The 21,073-nt window shown below is 36.2% G+C and overlaps 1 protein-coding gene across 1 annotated transcript in view; it reads right to left on the bottom strand.

The window, feature by feature from the left end:
* The window catches only part of MYO3A (myosin IIIA), a 259,169-nt gene that overhangs the window by 189,640 nt on the left and 48,456 nt on the right, over positions 1–21,073 (bottom strand). The window contains exon 5 of the mRNA XM_078151955.1: positions 2,325–2,401. Coding sequence (XP_078008081.1) covers positions 2,325–2,401 — 77 coding nt within the window. The remainder of the gene's footprint in view (positions 1–2,324; positions 2,402–21,073) is intronic.

The following is a 21,073-nucleotide window of genomic DNA, read 5'->3' as shown; positions in this document are numbered from 1 at the left end:
GTTAATTATTCCCTGATTGACAAAATGGAACTTGTTACATATGAATGAATATGCTACACATAATTAAGAGCACATATTATGCTGGTTCAAAGTTTTCACTGTGCTGTTCATCTGAAATTGCATAAGAGGCATTATTCTGCTAGATGTGAAATCACTTTAGGCTAGATTATGCTTATTAGTCATAGACAATGACTTTTTAGTAAGATGGATGCCTATTAGTTGTATATTATTGGATACCCATTTTAATTATTAGCTTTTTTGAGTAATTTGGAAATGAATAAAAACACAAAGATGCTGTATGCAATTTGCAATAATCCTAGGCTCAGCAAACAAACTAGTTTTCACAGAGGAACTCTGAACATGAGGTAGTGACTGTGTTCCCCAGTGAAATAATGGAGCTGCAATACATGTGTGCACCACACACAGGGCTAAATGGTGTCGAAATACATTTATTTAGTTCAGACAAGATGAATGTGGCAGAGGCTTTGATGATGATGATAATGATTACAATAACTCACATTGATATAAAGCACTAAAATTTGCAAAGTGTGCAGAAATAAGCTGCTGGGAAATTAGCCACTTTTTAACTATTTTTCACATATGAGCATTCTGTGTCTCACAGACTTGGACTATAGTAAAATCCCCTTAAAGTGTTCTTCCTTAAGGTTTTCCTGTAAAATATGCCCATTTTGGGGGTTTCTCCTGAAGACACATGTCTGTGATTTTCTATTTCTCTCTTAAGATTTAGTGGGTGGCACAGTAGAGAAAGTGCTGGGCTTGAGTCAGCAAGACCTTAGTTTGAATCCTGTCTTATACATTGACTAGTGGTGCAACCTTGGAGAATCACTGAGGCTCTCAACCACAGCTTCCTCGTTTGTAAAATAGGGACATAATTGTACTTGTCTCTCAGGATTGTTGTGAGAATCAAATGCAGTACATGTGAAGCACTTTGCAAATCTTGAAAGCACTGTATAAATGCTAACTAACAACAACAACAATTACACATTTTAGATAGGCTAGTCCTTTGAAAAACATTTGAAGAGGTTACTAGTGCCTTAAGACAATATCTTAAGATAATTTCACACATATATCATACTACTTTTTACTAATTCTTTTTTTTCTCTTAAGGCAATTGGGGTTAAGTGACTTGCCCAGGGTCACACAGCTAGTAAGTGGCAAGTGTTTGGTCTAAGGTCGGATTTGAACTCAGGTCCTTCTGACTTCATGGCCGGTGCTCTGTCCACTGAGCCACCTACCTGCCCCTTACTAATTCTTTAATACAACTACTGGTAGTTGAGTTCAAAGTCAAATCCTCTTTTAAGTATTAACTTCTAAAATAATTTTAATTTTGTGATTGTCTATTATTAATAAGTCTCTTGGAGCATTCCCTTCTCTCCTCAATAAATGCTGACTAAATATAAGTTTTTAAAAAAGGTCCCAGGATGACAATTTTCAAAAATACATTGTCTTTACTGATATATAGAAGTAGAGAGATTAAAAGTATTAGGAGCATTATAGTGACCATGGGGAGAAGATGATTTGACAGAAAACTGCCTTCCCTCAGCTATTTTAGCAGCTGATCTACAGCATCCTGAAGGTAATGATATATAGACAATGCATTAAAAGTTGAATCCAGCCCTGAGGCAGGATACTGAAATGCTGGGAAGTGTCATATACTCCAATGAATAGTAGACCTTATCTTAATAAACAAAGTTTAACCAATCTCTATAATATTTTTTATTTTAAAATGGTTTAAAACATCATAAGCATACCATCAAAAAAAGTAATGTACCAGGCATGAGAAATATGTTTTAGGAAAATGAAGGAAATAGTCAACTTCTCTGTTTTAATTTTTTTTTGGTAGAGAATATGAAAAATATATGTTTATTATATGGAAGATTTAACACCTTCAAACTGCACTAAGACTTTAGGGACATATTGTTCATGTTTTGTGTGCACTTACTTGTATATGTATTAAATCTCCCAATAGACTATAAGATCACTGAGAGCAATGACTATTTCCTTTCTGTCTTCAGTGCTTAACACAGTTCCTGGCACAGAGAAGATGCTGAAAAAAAATGCTAGGCATTTTATTTATTCTCAGCTGTACGATCTACACATGCATAAACTCCAACTCTAAAAAACCCCACAAATGTTATAAAGATAATAAATATATTAAATGTTTAAACTTAATTGTAAATTTATTATAAATAATAAATTAAGGAAATTTGAAAACCTTTTCAAATTGAGAAGGACTAGGGAAGAAAAAGAAAGAACTGATGGGATTCAAACATCAAATCTTATTTCTTGAAATCTTATCTGACCTCGGGAGCCATCCAAAATGGTGTTCCTACAGATGTGTTCCGACGATGCTGAGTACTGGTTAGCTGTGCTGACACACCTGAAAGGAATGAAGGAAACTTATTTCTGGCTTTTATTACATATGCTGATCTGTTCTCCTACAAATCATTTAAAAAATCTAGCTTTTCCAAGGGCTTTAACTTCCTGTTCAAGAGGTCTTAAAACACATATCTGGCTTAAAGTATGGATATCTTGTGTAGGGATTCTGTGGCACATTGTAAAGAGCATTTGAGTCAGGGGCCCTGCATTCAAATTCTGGCTCTGCCACTCACTACCTGTGGGACCTTGGACAAGTCACTCTACCTTCTGGGGCCTCAATTTCCTCAACTGTAAGTTGAGGATATCTAACTAGATGACCTTAAAGGTCCCTCTCAGATAGAAATCCAAGGTGTGTGAGTATGAAACCTGGCTATGCAATGATGAGGCTAGTCTCTATAACTCACTGAATCTCTAGTCCCTTGTCTGTAAAGCAGTCAAAGTGATATATTTATACTGTTTCCGTATAAAGCCACTGGGAGAAAAACGCTTTGCAAATCTTAAATATAAGGTGTTTTACATACGTATGTATGTATGTATGTATGTGTGTGTATATGTATATATGTGTATGTGTGTATATACATACATACATACATGTGTATATATATATATAATATATATATATTATATATATATATATATATATATATATATATATATAATATATATATATATATATATATAATATAATATATATATATAATATATATATATATTATCAGAGAAGTCCCAGATACTTATATGCATCCTTCAAGGCTCAGCTTGAGTCTTACCTATATCATGAAAATTTCCTAAATCACTCCATCTATCACTCCATCCATTATCTATTCATCCCTTACCCCATCCCTGCCTCCCTCTTTGTTCCTGAAACACTCCTTCTCTGTATCAAATATTTTCCTCCTTTACCTTTCATATGTATATCTTGTTTCTCTAATATAATTTATAAATTTCTTTAAGGCAGGAAATAGTTTATGTAGACCTAGGCATACCACAGAAACTTAATAAACCTTTGTTCCTTTGAACCAAAAGGCAAAAATCAGAGTCCATTTATTTAGACTTCATCTATTACCCTCAATGAATCAAAGGACCATAGATGTACAGCTAGAAAGGTCCTTATGGTCCAATGAGTCCATTCTCCTCTTTTCACATTAAGGAAATTGAGGCACAGAGATAGGAAGACACTTGCCTAGGATTATACAGCTAAGTTGAAAGCATAAATGGACCTCTTTCTCTGCCTCTTTTAGTATTTCAGTGTGACCTAAATGCTTCTTTTTCTAGTCATATAATTTCCTACATATTTTATTCTGCTTTCCATGTATGAGTCAACATTGGTTACATGTGGCAATCTACTTACATCCTTCATGAGTATTTCCATTGCATTTGGACTACTTGTAATGTTTATGCTTCCAGTATCTTTGTGATCAACAATTCCTCACCAAATAACATTGCTGGGAGAATAATGGTGTTAAAAAGGTGAGCCTTTCTAGTAGCAAATAGCCTGGGATCACTGAAAACATGCCTCAGTTTCCCAAATGCAATCCAGCCTGATGTACTATTTCTGCTGAATTCTGTGCCTAACTCCTTTTTCAACTGCAGCATCTGTCCAAGATACAAGACTGATGATGAACTGATTGCCTGACTACATGTCATAAATCTAGAGAATAAGTATTTTCATCTAGTTATCTAGTTTGTTTTTCCAGTATGAACACTCAGATCAATCCCTTTTGCATTGCTACGGATTTGATGTAAGGGGCTCTGTAGGGTTCTAAGATTCAATGGAATGAATAGCAGTAGTAATACCATTTCATCTCAGAGTAAGGATATCTGGCGAAACTTGCCATTATTAAGGTAGCTTTCTTTTATTTATTCCAAGGAGAGTATATTTTAATATTTTGTTGAACACTTTAGATGAGCATATGTCTCTGTATTTTATTGGTTTCTTGATGTTGACGTTCATCTGATCATTGAACAAAATCATTTCAGTGATTACATTTGTTAGAGTCTTGCTAAGTTGTAACATATTCATTTTAATAGCAGACTTGTTTGAAGCTAGCCTTCAAATGTTGCATTTCATCTTAGTTAGTCAAGGACTTTTTAAAGCTCAATAAACAACCCACATGGAAAGGATGGTTCTGCAAACCTTTTACTCATCTGCCTGGCCATAAAGATATGGTGTGCTTTGGACACAAGATGAAACCAGCTCTTCCAACTTCTTTATTTGACTCTCTGGGGAAAACCTTTGAGCCATACTACAATTTCTTTATATATGTTAAGGTTATTTATTGTGAGGATATCGAGAAGGCTGTGAATCAATCCCTCCATCAGTCTGAAAACTCACTGATTACCAAGTAAAGTCTGTCAGTCAACAAGCATTTCTTAAGCACTGCCTATATTCCAGGCACTATGCTAACCACTGGGGATGCAAGGAAAGACAAAACAAAGTCCCTGTCCTCAAGGAGCTCACAATTTAATGAAGGAGATACCATGCAAACAACTATGTACAAATAAGCAATATACAGGATAAATTGGAAATGATCAACAAAGAGAAGGCACTAGAATTCAGAGGGATTAGCAATAGATTCCTGTAGAAGGTGGGATGTTAGCTAGGACTTGAAAAGAGTCAGGGAAGCTGGAGATAGAAGGAGATAGAAATGAGAAGGGAAAGCATTCTAGGCATATGGGACAGCCAGTGAAAATACCCAGATTTGGGAGATGGAGTATCTTATTCAAGGAAGAGGCAAGGAGGTCAGTGACACTGGATTGCAAAATATGTGTGTGTGTGTGTGTGTGTGTGTATAGGAGAGGTTATAGGGTGTGAGAAGCGTGGAAAGGTGGGGAGACAGGCTATGAAGGGCTTTGAATGCTTTTTAAGAGTGCTAACACCTAAGTGAATCCTGCTCGAAGAACTGCCCAGTTCAAGATTGCCCCCTTTCCTGCTCCTTTGTCACAATCACAGCAAAAGCGGAAGGAGGCCACCCAGGACTGTCAGCCACTTGGTATTTTTGCCCATTTTTACAGGGGGCTGGTGGCCAAAACAGTGAATCACCTTGTGATCTGATAAACCTCTCCATGATCATCCATGCTGGTTCTTAGCCATCCCACATACAGTTTATGGCCAGGTCTACATCAGAACTCTTTCCAGGTTGGCAGGACAAGACATAACTTGTACTCCACTGATAGAGCCTTTGAGAACCCAGGGTCACCTTCACACTATGATGAGGCAGGCAACAGAGTAAGGTTTTTCTGGAGGACGGAATTAAGTATTTCCAAGCTATTTACATGGGAAATTTTAAATGTTATGAGATTCCAGGCATAGTGTTTTGGTTTCAGTTTTGGTAAAGATAAATTATGGAGTCACATTAATGTGGTGGTTTTTTTTTTAAAGGAGACTCAAAGTAATAACAATACTTTTGCTCGTGGCACAAGTTCTAGTGGCATTTCTGATTATAGAGCTTATTTGCATGGCAAATTAGGTTTCTATGTAGTCTTGCTGGGAATGGGAAGGAGACGATATCATGCCACAGTTCGCAATGTTTTTTGTCAGGTTTTTCAGAATTTAATCAGGTGGATTAGATATAAAAATGGACTTAGAGTCTAAGTCCCCCAGTTAGCTACATACTTGGTATATGACCTGGGGCAAACTACTTATCTTTTCTGAGTCTCAGTTTCCTTTTAAGTCAAATAGGGACAATGAGAATTGCAACCACTACCTCATAGGGTTATTGTGAGGATTAAATGAGATATGTTTATATTATGGCAATCGACACACAATATGTTATTAAAGGTCTCTGCATTTCTACAAAGAATCATGGACTGTTGGCCAAAATAGATCTTGCCAAGGGGCTTCTATTCTATTCCTCAGAATGTAATTAGCATATGGGGCAGCTAGGTGGCGCAGTGGATAGAGCTCCGGCCTCGGAGTCAGGAGGACCTGAGTTAAAATGCCACGTCAGACACTTGACACTTACTAGTTGTGTGACCCTGGGCAAGTCACTTAACCCCAATTGCCTTGCCAAAAAGAAAAAAAAGCATGTAATTAGCACTCAGAAAGAAGGAAGAATAGAATATGGCAATGGCAGAATAATGAGAAAACAGGCCAAGAAAAATAAATCAATTTAGTTTTTAAATTAACTATAATATTATCACTATAATATATTATTATAACTATTAACATAACTATTATATCATCTGTTTATAAACCAAATGGTTTATTTAATTCAAATATTAATTATTTATGTATTCAGAGGGAATAAATACTTTCTAAATCTTTTCTGAAACTTTGAACAACTTAGCTTAGTCTGATGCCTTCAAATATTTTGGAATTCATGAAAAGACTGAAGTAATTATCCAAAATGGCCACATACCACAAAAATATTCTGAAGAATGTGCATTTCACAGAAATAAGCACAAAATTCCTATGGACACCACAGACTACAATGGTTTAGAAACCTCAGCCATGGTTTGGTGACCTGGTGGTCTCTCACAGAAGGGTCTGCCTATCATTTTACTGCCTGACTCCTCATCAGTAAAATAAGAAAGTTGGCTTAAAGGGCCTTGTAGGTTTTTACTAGCTCCAAATCGATAAGTCTACAATCCTGGGAGATTCCTTAAAAAGAACAATAGGGAGTTAGCTCAGGATTTGAAAGCTATAGGGGCAGATAGTTGGGGTAGGAAGTAGAGGTAGCAGAGAGAGCTCAGACTAAAGGCTGAGAAAAGGAAGACAACAAAACTAAAATTTTTATATTGGTATTTCATAGCTATAGTATATTTGCAAATGCTATAAACTATTTATCCCCACACATAGTGAGCTCCAAATGGGAAAGGTCCTCTCTTAATTATTTTTTGTATCTTACAAAGTCTAGTATTGTGCCTTACAAATAATTGGTTGCTGAAAAATGAAATACTTGAATCCAAGAACAGAAAGCCCACTAGCATGGTAAAGGATGAGAAAAGAGACCAACAGAAAAGGCTTCCAAATCGACAAAGCAACTGATAAAGATTAAATCACAATATAAATTAATGTTGTCTATCCTAATAGTCATTCTGGCAGGGGTAGCAAGTAGGTGGGGGAGATAAGTAAAAATGCAACCAATACTGGAAAGGGAGGGTCTAGAGATACAGTATCAATAGGAGGCAGCCAGGTCTCAGCAAGGCTCAAAAGACTAGGGGAGTGATAATATCTCTTCTCTAGGTTTTCATGACTTTCCTGGTTCTTCTACCTGTCTGGGTGCTCCTCCTTTGTCTTCTTTGCTGGCCCATCATCCATATCACATCTCCTAACTGAGAGTGTCCTCCAAGGTTCTGTCCTGGGCTTTCTTTTCTTCTCTTTCTATACTAGATATCTTGGCAATCTTATCAGCTGTCCTAGGTTAGATTACCATCTTTATGCAGACCTCATGCGGTTATTACCAGTTGCCTCAGGTATTTTGAACCAGATGGCCTACAGAAATAGCAAACTCAGAATGATCAAAACACAATTCATAATATTTATTCTCCTTCAGCCCCCAAAGTTATATTACTGTTGAGAGTACCATCATTTTCCTAGTCACCAAGGCCTACAATTTCATTGTCATCCTTATGTATTTATTCACCCTCATTCCACATATCCAATTTCTTGCTAAGTGTTATCCTTTCTACATTCACAACAACTCATATTAGTCTTTTTGCCTTCACAAGGCCATTATGCTGGTGTGGTCCTTATCATCTCTCCCCTGGACCCTTGCAATAGCCTTCTCATTGGTCTCCCTGTCTTGTTTCTCCCTCCTCTAATCTCTTCTCTACTCAGCTGCCAAATTGATCTTTCTGAAGTGTCATTCCCCTACTCAATAAACTTCAATAGCTTCCTATTACCTTCAGGATCAAACATAAAATCCTGTGGCATTTAAAGCCCTTCTCAGCTCAGCCCCATTCCTCCTCCTCTTCCTCCTCCCCTTCCTCTTCTTTTTCCTCCTTTTATTATATTACTACTGCTACTACTATTATCACCACTGCTTGCTGCTACTACTGCTTCTGCTACTACTACCATACTACTGCTGCTACTATACTACCAGCTAGCTAGTATTTACATAGTGCTTTAAGGTTTCCAAAACACTTTCCATAACTTTGTATTAACTCATTTGATCCTCTTAAAAACCTCATTTAGGTGAAGTAGGCACTATTATTATCCCTATTTTAGAAATGAGAAAACTGAAGCACAGAGAGATTAAATGACTTTCCCAGGGTTACACAGATGGGAGTATTTAAAGCAGGAGTTGAACTCAGGCCTTCCTGATTCTAACTCCTACACTCTATTCACCGCACTACCTATCTGTCTCTGAAATTCTATAATTCTGAGAGCCCTCCAAGCTGTGCTAGTCAGTTCTAACAGCTCAGAATTCTCTATTCTATGTTTGAAGGTCCCTTCAGTGCTGATATTCTCTTTTCTGTGTTCTAAGATCTTTTCTAGCTCAGAAAATCTACAAGGAAATATACTAAGTGAGGCTGTAATTGTGCTGGAGCCCAGAAGATCAGGCAGCTGAGACTTTTGGAAAGAATGGAAAGACCTAAGAGGGTGACTGGAGGAAGCAGCCAATCAGAGCTCTGTCCAGAAAGAAATATGATACCAGAGCATGAAGACCTTTCCAATCTTCTTACCCTTTACCCTTTCCACATCCTCTATGTTCCAGTGACACTAGCTTTGCTGTTCTGCTATAGGACATTCCATCTACCATGCCTTTCACTGGTGTTACCTCTATGCCTGGACTGCTTTTCCTTCTCACCTCCCCCTTTTGGATTCCTTGGCTTCCTTTAAGGCTAAGCTCAAATCTCAGTCTCTTCAGGAGGCCATCCAGGTCCCAGTCTTTCCCTCTTTTCTCCTTCTGCTAGTGCCTTGTCTCCAAAATTATTATTTACGCAGTGTAAACACACACACACACAATCTTTATTTACAGTTATTTTAATGTTGTCTCCACTAGAATACTAGCTCCTCGAGGTCAGGGACCATGTTTTTGCCTTCATATCCTCAGCACCTATCTCAAAATAAATAATTATTAATTAGTTAATAATTAAGCTTAATAAGAGCTTAATAAATACTTACAGCATTGACATGGTTAATGAATTTAACTGTCTTTACTGAAAGACTCACTAGAGTTTTAGAAAGACATAATAGAGATGTCCAGAGGACCAAGTACTGAAAGATGCTGTGCATCTTGATAGCCTGTTTTGCAGGCTGTTCCATTTAAAACAGTCCCTATTATAAAATGTTTTCTCTCACTTCCTAAAAATCTTTATATAGAAATAACTTCTATATTTTATTTTTAATTTCAATAATTGCTTTTTTATCCTTGGGTCATACCAGAATACAGAAATAGCCCTAGCCAGTGGAGAATAGATTTAAGCAATTAAAAAAGAATGCTTTCATATTTGTAATTACTAAACCATTACATTCTCAGGTTTTAGCTAGTCTCTTGTTGTATTTATGAGGTTTCCATCAAGTTTCATTTGCGTACACTGCTTAGTTTAAATTAAAACCAGCTTCATATTTAATGTTTCTAAAGTATTTTCACACCACTAAAGTTACGTTTACTCTCTTAAAAAGATTGAGTTAATTCTAAAACAAAACAAAACCAAATCAAACCAACACCTATATTTTATAGCATTTCTGGAACCATGAAGAAAGGCATATGAAAGAGTCCTAAAGAATTCATAAAATATTAGATAAAAATAATGAAAAGAAATGGGGGAAAGTTAATGCTATTATATTAAATTAATATAAATATTAATTTATATTAATAAATTAATATAAATATAATATAAATTATGTTATAGTATATTAAAGCTAATATGCAAAAAGAGGCACATTTGAAAGTTTTCTAGCTCATCTGCAAACTGACAGATGAAAACTAAACACAAAGTTTATTTTTAAATACTTTTATTAAATTGAAACAGTACTTTCAAAACTAATGTGTTTAAAAATCTCACTGAAATATTATTTCAAAAGTAATTCAAAAGAAGTGGGAGGCCTTAGTAATTATTTTTAATTCACTTTTTTTCAATCAAGTCAAAATTTTTTTTATTAATTGCTTTTATTGCTTTAAAACCCTAGCAGCTCTGAACTCAAGCAGGGTTCACCAGTCACTTTGTGGAATCTGATCACTTTCCAAATGGATTAATCTCTGCAAATGTCCCTTAACATAGTCATTAGGTATAAGATGCAGAAAAGCAACATTTTGTTATAAAACTCTTTTGAAAGCAATGTGGATCTGAAGCATGAATTAGAGCTAAGAAATTCTAAGTGCTCAGGAATATTAAGAAAATCATCTTTCATCGGCAATTACTCAATAGGTCAAGTAAGTGAGTCTTATTATATTAACACTTTAAAGGACAAGAGTGCTATAGGGTAGGGCAGCTAGGTGGCACAGTAGATAGAACACCAGCCCTGGATTCAGGAAGACCTGAGTTCAAATCTGGCCTCAGACACATAACACTTACTGGCTGCCTGGGCAAGTCACTTAACCCCATTGCCTAGCCAAAAAGAAAAATGCTATAGGGTGAAAAATTCCCTATGTGGAAGACAGGAAGATTGGGATTTAGAGTGAATATAGACAAAAACAGAAGGCCAGAAGAAAACAAATTTTGTAATAAAACCGAAAGATATTAATTAATGGAAGGAAAATAATCTAAAGGAAAAGATGAATGAAACTTGAGGGAAAAAAGTATCAAGGACAGGAAATCAGAGCTTATGAAAAATTTGTGGGGAATACAGTAGGTGGGAAGTATTAAAAGATAATAAATAAACAACTCATTTGGTGTCTTACAAAATGATATCATGAGGGATAATGTCTTCTGTGATAACCATCAACTCACCTCATCCTGTATTATGATGCCTTGGGGTTAATATAAGTGCTCATGGCCTGAGCTTTGTGTAGAGGGTGAGGTCTCTGATGAAGAAATTAACCTTAGGTCCACAGTTTTAAACATCTAATAATTTTTAGAGTGACTTCAGAAGCCCCTAATCTGGTTCAATCATTTTAAGGTACCTTGATAAATTTTGTATTTTACCCTCCTGGGGCAGAGAAAGCCCTGGGACTCCCCACATGAGATCAATTAAATAGGGTGATTCTTTCTAATTAACAAAAGAAAAAATTGACAAGACCATTTTGTTACACTGACACTCCATAAAAATGAAAGTAGAATTATGAAATGCTAGGATTTTTGACTCAGAAGAAACTTGAGAGGATATATGATTCAACATAGTATAATGGAAAGGATGTTGAATTTTGATCTGAATTCAAATTTCAGCTTCTTCTGTATAACCCTATAAATCACTTCTCTTGTCCAGGACTCAGTTTCCTTATGTATAAAATGAGCAGGTTGGCCTAGATGACCTCTGAGATTCCTTCTAGCTCAAAAGTGGGGATCCTAAAAATATTTTCCTTTTACAGGGTGAAAAAGATAAGATTAAGGTTGGGTGAATAAATCAAGTCAGCAATTTTTGAAGAGTTGGTAAATGGATCAGGGTACCATTCTGAGTAACACACAGGATCTTCGGACAAAAGCAGGGTATTAGAGGTATCTTTTTATCAAAAGAGTGGAGGCTTTGGTCTCAACTTCCAATATTTCCTCATCACATGTCTTTCCATCATCATCTACCTTAAATCCAATTCACTTGCATGTCATGTCATCACCTCCCTGATATTGTGGCCCACAACAATAACAACATCTTGCCTTGGAGTGCTCGCTACTGTGTACATCCCCTGATCTAAAAAGCCAGCATAATATAATCCTTGCCCGAAGCTTCAAGGTCTTGTTTCAATGTTTGGTGTCCAGCCCTTTCTGCCTCCCTGAACCAAGGTTCCTAAAGTATTGACTCTGGCTCTGATGGTCCTTTGTGACTTGTCATAGTGCTGCTCATCTCCCAGCTTTCCCTCCAAACACTCTTCAATATATTATTTTTTTTGCCACAACTTGATACTATTTTGGGGTCATTTTCACTCTATAAATTCAAATTCAACAGAGACTTATCAAGTGCCTACTTGGTGTGAGGCACGGTGCCAAATTCTGGGGAACATAGTCTTTGCCTTTAGGGAGTTTGCACTTTACTGATCTAAACCATGTTCACATTACTAATAGCAAATGTAAAGTTCTTACATAGTTAACTCTAGGAGAGAAATGGGAATTTTGCCAACTATAAATGAAGTAGCAAAAATGCTTTGTTGGCTTGAGTCCTTTTGCCATTCACCATAAGCCCATACCACAGCATATATCTGGCATGATCAATTTTGGCATGGATTTTGCCTGGATGCATTCAAAATGGCTTTTGGATTCTTCATGTGATGCTCAGACAGAGCATTAGCAAGAGCCACAGTGAGCAAACTACACTTAGCAGAGTAGAAACAACCATAAGGTCCACCAGCCTTTCCCCCCTGCAACCTATTCTATATACATTTGTGACATTTACTTTTACTCTAATGCTAAAAGCTTTCTAAGATCAGCAGCATGTCTCACTTTAGCACAGTGTCGAAGGGGATTTGCTATTAAAGGCAGAATTATCCCACAGTATTAACCTTCGATGTAGTGACAAGTGTTTAAACCTGAATAAATGCACTGATTCATCATCTGCCTTGGGGGTGACTGTTAGGGAGAGAATAGAAATTAAAACATGGACTCACTGTAGTCCAACTTAACCGACTTTAGAGCGCACATTAATCATACTGGACCTCTCATATCTCGAACACTAAGCCTCAGGGTACCAATCTAAACAGTGTACTTGGCTTGCATCCATCTCTTCATATGGGGCTGTGATTTTAGCTGTCATATTTTAATACTAGTTGGTTGCCAAAGAGGTGAAAATTCTCCTGAGGTCTTAATACACCTCTTAAAATAACTGACTGCCTGAGGAGCCTTGAAAATACATTTGCTACCAATCCTCTGGGCCTTTCAAAATCATCTCACTCAGTGGTATTATGCAGACATTTTAAAGACACAAGATAGACTGCCCTAAAAAAGAATGAGAAGAGGACTGGTTGTGGGGTCAGAGGACATGGGTTTGAATCTGAGATCTGCCACTTGCTCCCCACCTATATGACTTTGAGTAAGACACTTAACACTTGGCCTTAGTTTCTTCATATAATAATCCAATAATAATAATAACAATAACATTTATATCACATTTGTTATGTAGTAAGTACTTTTAAAATATCATCTCATTTGATCCTCACAAAAACTCTGGGAAGCAGGTACTATTATTATCTGCATTTTACAGTTCAGGAAACTGAGGCAAACAGAAGCTAAGTGACTTGCCCATGGTCACAGATTTGAATTCAGATTTTCTTGACTCCATGTCCAGTACTTTGTCCCCTGAGATATTCTCTAGGTTTCTCTCTAGCTTTAAATCGAAAATCCTATGAATATCTTCTTGATGACAAATTAACACTTTTTAATCTTCAAAGATCACTTTTCTTTCAATCTTCGTCGATGGAAATCTTTCTCAAATATATTGAATGCAACAAATGAACCTAGTGAACATAACTTAATCATTTACTGATTTGTGTAGTAGAAGCTGAATATTTGAGAAGTCCATCTGAATTCATATTGATCGCTTGGCCACATGATGAAACTTGCTTTCCTGAATAAATTCCTGACTAATATTAACTTCTTTCTGGTCAAATGTCTTTCTCTCACATAAATGGAGAAGAGATTGTGCAGTAAATGATAGTTCTTTGTACTGTCACTTCTTCATCATGTATAATAATAGAGGAAATTTATGACATAATCCAAAATCCCAAGATAACTCAAGAAGCATTTATGGATTGTGAACTGGGAGATTGGGTGACTTGTCTAGGGTTAGAGGAAAGACTTGAATCCAGGTCTTCCTGACTGCAGGCTGTCTCTCAATCTACCCTGCCGAGTTTGCCCTAGGTCACATAGCAAGTGAGTGAGGCAGACATAATTGGAATACAGGGCTTAATGCCTATTCTGTGCTCTTTTCAAAAATTACATTTTTTGTAATTTATACCTCCTGATATACCTTTGTATTTTTAAAAATGTTTTAAAATTTTTAAAATGTTTATTTATTTATTTATTTTAGGCAATTGGGGTTTAGTAATTTGCCCAGGGTCACACAGCTAGTGTCAAGTGTTTGGTCTAAGGCCAGATTTGAACTCAGGTCCTCCTAATTCCAGGCTTAGATCTCTATCCACTGTGCCACCTAGCTGCCCTCCTTCTTCTTATTTAAAAAAAAAAAGATAGTATCAACATTGTACTTCTAAAATTAGTTATTCAGCATAAGGAAAATATCCTCTGAAAGTCAGTGTTGTTACTGGAAGGAGAATCTGAGCTGTCCAGTGGGTTCCTAATACTCATGTCATGAGGTATAGAAATACGATAGAGAGAGAACAGAAAAAGCAATTTTTATGCATTCACAAGAAATATATTATCACATCTTGTGATTTACAAAACTAGTTTACTATGAGATTGTCTCATTTTACTGCTTTTCTATATTTGAGGCACCTAGGTGGCACAATATATAGAGATCTAAGCCTGGAGTCAGGAAGACCTGAGTTCACATTGATCCTCAGACATTTACTAGCTATGTGACCTTAACAAAGTAAATTAACCTCAGTTTGCCTCATTATCTTTATCTGTAAAATAGAGTTAATAATAGCACCTAACTTGCAGGGTTGTTGTGAGGATCAAATGAGGTAATACTTATAAAGTGCCTAGCACAAAGTAGGCACTATATAAATGCTAGTTGTTTATTATCATTAATAATAACAATGTAATCACCACCACCACCATCATCATTATTATATGTCAGTTTCTTCCCTAGGTTTACACTGAGTTGCAGAATCCTGAGATTTCATTTTCATTCGGGCTGTCACTTCACATAAAGGGAGGCAGCATGACATGGTGGGTAGAAGACAAGTCTTAGAGTCAAGAAGAGCAGGGTTCAATTCTTGCCTCAATCAACATTGATTTAGTGTGCCAGGCACTCTGCTGGGGATACAAAAAGAGACGAAAGACTGTGCCTCCCTCAAGGAATTTGCAATCCAATGAATAATGCAGCATTTGAAAGCCAGGAAGACAGGTTCAGATTCTACCTCAGATACATAGTAGCTGTTTAACAATAGGCCAAATTACTTAATCTCTCAATGCCCCAGGCAACTCTCTAGGACTCAGAGTTACAGTGGAATTGTAACTCTAAGGGAAGGGACTTACTACACCAGGAGTTCCCAACACTAATGAAACCAAATTTAGACCAAAGAATAAATTAACATAAAGCTCTCACACTGTGGTGGCATTGCCTGCATAGATTAAAACAACAATAACAACATGGTAATACATTCAAGCACAATATAAGTTACACATTAAGATACTTCATTAAAAATGTATGAAATTAAATGACAGTGATTAAATTGCCAAAATTTAAAAAAAGCATAAATTGATATCGTAACAAAGTAGAAATAAAAAATAATTATCTGAAGAAATGAAAGATTACATTCAAAAAATGCAAAGTACTACAATCAATAGCACAGAAAGTAGAAATTTTAAACAATCCAATCTCAGAAAATGAAATTAGGCACACTATCAAGAAACTATCAAAAGAAAAAAAAATCTGGACTAGATAGATGTATAGGTGAATGCTATCAAATATTTAAAGAGCAGCTAACACCAAGGCTCCACAAATTACTCTCAAGAATTGAGAAAAAACATTCTACCGAAGTCCTTTTATCAGACAAATCTAGCATTAAAACCAAAACCAAGGAATGATAAAACAAAGAAAAAGAATCAAATCAGTATCACTAATATACGATATAATATAAACCCATATCATTAATAAATATTGATGCAAAAATGTAAATGAGATCTTAGCAGAGGCTACAGAAATATTTTCATAAACATGATCAAGCTGGATTTATGCCAAGGATACAAGGATTTTTCAACATTAGCATAACAAACATAATTAATCATAGGGATAGGGATTGGATCTTAGATTTCATTGGCATAGCGACCACCCTGATGAGAAAATTCTACCAAGTGAAGTTCATACCTTCTCTGCAATTTATGTTATCAGAGAGCAGCATAGAGAACACTAAGGAGTTAAATGACTTGTGCAAAACAAAAACACCTCCAAATATATCGAATTAGATGATTATCCCAGTCTTTTCATTGGAATTTGGTGCTATTTAAATAATATGTTCTCTGATATTTTCAGATACTTGATTTTGATGACTGTTTGAAGAATAGGATGAAAGCCTAATGGGTAGATGCAACAAATGAATAGACAAACTGGACATAGTTTTCAATGTGGTGGCATACTCTGGAAACATGGCAGCAGTAATTAGAGTGGCATAGAACAAGTCACCGGATATAGGGTGACTCTTATTGAGTAACGCTTTGAGTAAGCTATGAGTCAAAGAGAATCACAGGTGCCAATGTCTATAATTAACTGCTGAAGCTTTAGGGAAAGAAAGGAAACAGCAAATGCGTGGTAGAAAATCCAAATTATTCACTGATCTTTTTAGTCATGTTCCTGCCTGGTCACCCTGCAGTTGAATCTTATCTGGACATCAGATTCCATGCCTTGGAGGAATTGTCATTTTGCTGTGTAGCCCCCAGTTCTGGGGCCCTGCTGATCTATGTGTGGAAGCACATTGGTATACACACACACACACACACACTCCAGTTGCAGGAAAGAACAATCAGCACACAAGTCAGTTAATGTGCATTTATGTTTCTACTGTCAAAACTAACCATTTGTTTCAAATGAGATATTATAGGAAAGAGGGAAGACATGTTTAAAAGGTAACACTGCTTACTTGGTAAAGAGATTTTTAGGGAAAGAGAGGTAGGAGAGTAAGAGTAATCACTTTTGGACTTCTTTTTAGAGACTAAAAGAAATTGCTGTGTATCTGTAAGCTTAGTTTAAAAAAATCAGGTTTTTTTTATTGATCAGGTTTTCTCTAAGAATGAATTTCTGGGGGAAAAGGGTGAGTAAAAAGGGAGCTTCAAGGTTCATATTGCAAAAAAATATTCTTCATTTTACAAAAGGATTTATATCAGCCATATTCTACCTATGTGACTTTTAGGGCAATCCTTTTCTCTTTCTGTGCTTCAGTTTCTTCATCTGTAAAAGGAGTTTGGACTAGATGACCTCTGAGATCTCTTCCAACAGCAAATTTATGATCCTACTAATGTAGGTTGATGTGGGATCAAAACTCCATGTAACTACAACTTTTCAGGAACACATCTATTCTTGCATCAATATGAATAATACTATTTTATGTGGATTTATCAGGGAGACTCATCTTCCTGAGTTCAAATCCAGCTTCAGACACTTACCAACTGTGTGACCCTGGACAAGTCACTTAACCCTCAGTTACAGTTTTCTCCTCTGTAAAATGAGCTGAAGAAGGAAATGGCAAACCACTCCAGTATCTTTGCCAAGAAAACCCAAATAGGGTCACGAAGAGCTGGGCATGACTGAATAGCTATCATGGAGAGACTCATTCAGCAGCATATATTGACATTTTAACATCTGCTTTGAGGTGTTTACAGCTATTTTGTACTAAGCATCTGAAAAACATTCTATCATATAAATACACATAGGACTTGAGATTTTATTAGAGTAAGAAAATTTCAGGGTGAGAAGTCCCTCTACCAAGTAGATTGCAACCACATGTGACTTAGTAGATGAGTCCTAGGGAGTTACCTAGCCAAATAAGAAGTTAAATAACTTTCTCTGGGTCACATAGTGAACAAATATCAGATAAATGATTTGAACCCAGGAATTTTTGACTTTAAGCCCAGCATTCTATTTAGTATGTGACTCTGCCTCTACTATATTCTACTATATCTCACTAAATGAAAAAAAAATCTCATTCAGATTGATTAAAATCTATATTTAATTTTAAAGGAGCATTAACACCATCATTAGGCTTTGCTTAAGTTTACTACAAATTAAAGTTTTGAATACCTTGACTCAGAATATAATGCCTAGCACATCAGTTTGGATGGAGTGTGCACAGACATTTCCATAAAATTATAGTACTGTACAGTAGGATTCGATTTTGGAAAAATGTTCATTTTAGGAGAGCTGAGAAACAGATCATCAGCTAGAGTTCCAAAGAGAACTTTTAAAAGCAATGAGTCAACTTATTCATTGCTCAGCTTAATGTGATGACTGAGCTATAAATGACTTGGCTTATAAGGAAGATAAATACCACTTTCCATAAGAACTGATTTTGTATTCTTAGTGAAACATCAACTTTGGTTATTGGATAGGAAAGTTTAAGGACCTAGAAGTTTTAAGATTTTACTTTCAAAAGAGTTTTTCCCTTCTCCTCAGTCCTTAATATCTGACATTATTATATCAGGGCAATGTTCTGCAATTTTCTTGAGACCTGCTATGTTTCACATCATCCTACCTATTAAAAGGAAAAAAAAAGCTGTGGGGCTTTCATGCTATTCAATAGAAGCAAGTGATGTTATATCATTTCAGAAGTGAAGTTTACAACAGCTGCTTACATGGGTCTGGGCAAAACTGGACTGAAAAAACAGAGGCAGCATGAAAGGGGATGAGCCCTTGTCTTGGTATCAAGAAGATTTGGTTTTGAATTCTGCCTCATACACTAACGAGTGATGTGACCCTGGAAAAGTGAATTAGCCTCTCTGGGGCTCAATATCTTTATCTCTACAATGAGAGTGTTATATTAGATGGCTTCTAATGTCTCTTCCAGATTTAAACCCAAGACTCTATCACATGGAAATAATAATACTGACATTTATTTTATAGCACTTTAAGGTTTGCAAAGGGCTTTACATATATAATCTACTTTGATCTTTATGATAACCCAATAAAGTAGGGATATTATTGCCTCTATTTTACAGATGAATAAACTAAGAATTAAAGAGGCTAAGGGTCTTGTCCAGGGTCACACAGCCAGTAAATATCTAAGGCAGGATTTGAACTCAAGTCTTTCTGACTACAAGTCCAGTGCTCTATTCACCATACTACCTAGTTGCCTATTATATGAAAGTAGAAAGGATTTATAATCTTGTAAGAAACAATATAGATGAGATAATTCTGACAACATAGATAGAGACAATACATTCATTTAAAAAAATCAACAAAACAATTACATTTTCAAGTTTTTCTCCCCCCCGCCCCCCAGGTTTAGCTTTGTGTTGGAAAGGAATAGGTCTGCAAAGCTAGTAAAAGCCCAATTCATGTAAATGTGTCAGGGTATAGGGCTAACCCAAAGTGCTGGTACCATGAGTCAGAAGCTGCCCAGAATGTGGTAAATCTTAAAATGTTGCTAACTGCAGGTTGCCAACTGAGCAAAAATGGGACAAGTGAAAATGGGGCATGTAATGACAAAGTGAAGGCAAAATGAGGGAGTGCTCTGACTTGGAAGAGAACGGTGACGATCACAGATTTAAAGTGGGAAGGGACCTTAAAAGCCATTTGTCCAACTCTTCCATTTTACAATTGAGGAACTGTGGTCCAGAGAAATAAATGACATGCCCAAAGTCAGTATTTGAACCCAGATCCTCTGATTATAAATGCAGAACATTTTCTACCATATCATGCTGTCTCAACAATATAACTGATGTAGTTACAGAAAAAAAAAGGTACATCTAATAACCTCTCTTGGGACTGCAGTGAAGCAGAGGGTAAGACAAGGGGCCCAAGACAGAGAGAAGAGCTAGGAGTAACTGGCTGTAGTCTTGATGATGGAGCAAACTCTACATTAGCTGTTTAAAGGTTAATGTGAAGAGGCTATCCTAGATGAGTGGAGACCAAAACAACAGAGAAGGTTAATTTCACTCTCCTTGCAGAAAGCTTGAAACTGATTAGGCAGTGGCCACTGTCATCATTGTCCCCAGCTAATGGGTAGAGAACCATATCAGTTCTAAACGTAGCACATCACAAAAGGATTGCTAAGTCATTTAAAGTAATTTTTTTCAGGCACTTATTGTACTTGTGATGACCAAGTGTGAAGTAGGATACACTTATATTTTCAATTAGAACTATTAAATATGTTTTATAATATTGACAGTTTCAATCAGTTCTACATTCATCTTGCAATGCTTGTCATGATCTAAGCTATATATGTTTGATATAGATCTGACAGATACATATACATACATATATATATACACACATACATATATTCATATACATATATATGTAAACACACATACTTTTATAAAGTAATTTGATGTGAAGAATATCATTTGAGTTACTTTCAAAATTTTGTAACTTTGAAATAAAATACTTTTATTTAGTTAGTTTTTATTCATTCATTCATTCATTTGTTCATTTATTTATTGGTTATTTATTTTTTGAGTCAGGGTTCCCTCACTTATGGTAGCCACTCATGGGTCTGATCCCACTGTTGATTGACACAAAAACTTTGACTAGCTCCATTTCTGACCTTGGCTGGTCTGTTCTTCCTTAGCCAGCCTTGTGTCTTCTCATTCCTTGGGGATCACCGTATTGGTGCTGCACTTGGTACAGATTGGCCTTCGTCGTAGCATAACTTGGAACTGCTGAACTCAAGGAAACCATCAGACTCACTGGTAGCAGAGATTATAGGTTTGCACTACTCCCACATCTGGCCTAAGGAGGTTTTATTATAGTGTTAACTTTTTTTTTCTCAGAGCTCAGTACCTCAACTCTTCATTAACTTTG

Source organism: Phascolarctos cinereus, unplaced genomic scaffold (assembly GCF_003287225.1).
Source record: "Phascolarctos cinereus isolate Bilbo 61053 unplaced genomic scaffold, phaCin_HiC Scaffold_1;HRSCAF=81, whole genome shotgun sequence".
Lineage (NCBI taxonomy): Eukaryota > Metazoa > Chordata > Mammalia > Diprotodontia > Phascolarctidae > Phascolarctos > Phascolarctos cinereus.
This window is presented reverse-complemented; position numbering and strand designations above follow the sequence as displayed.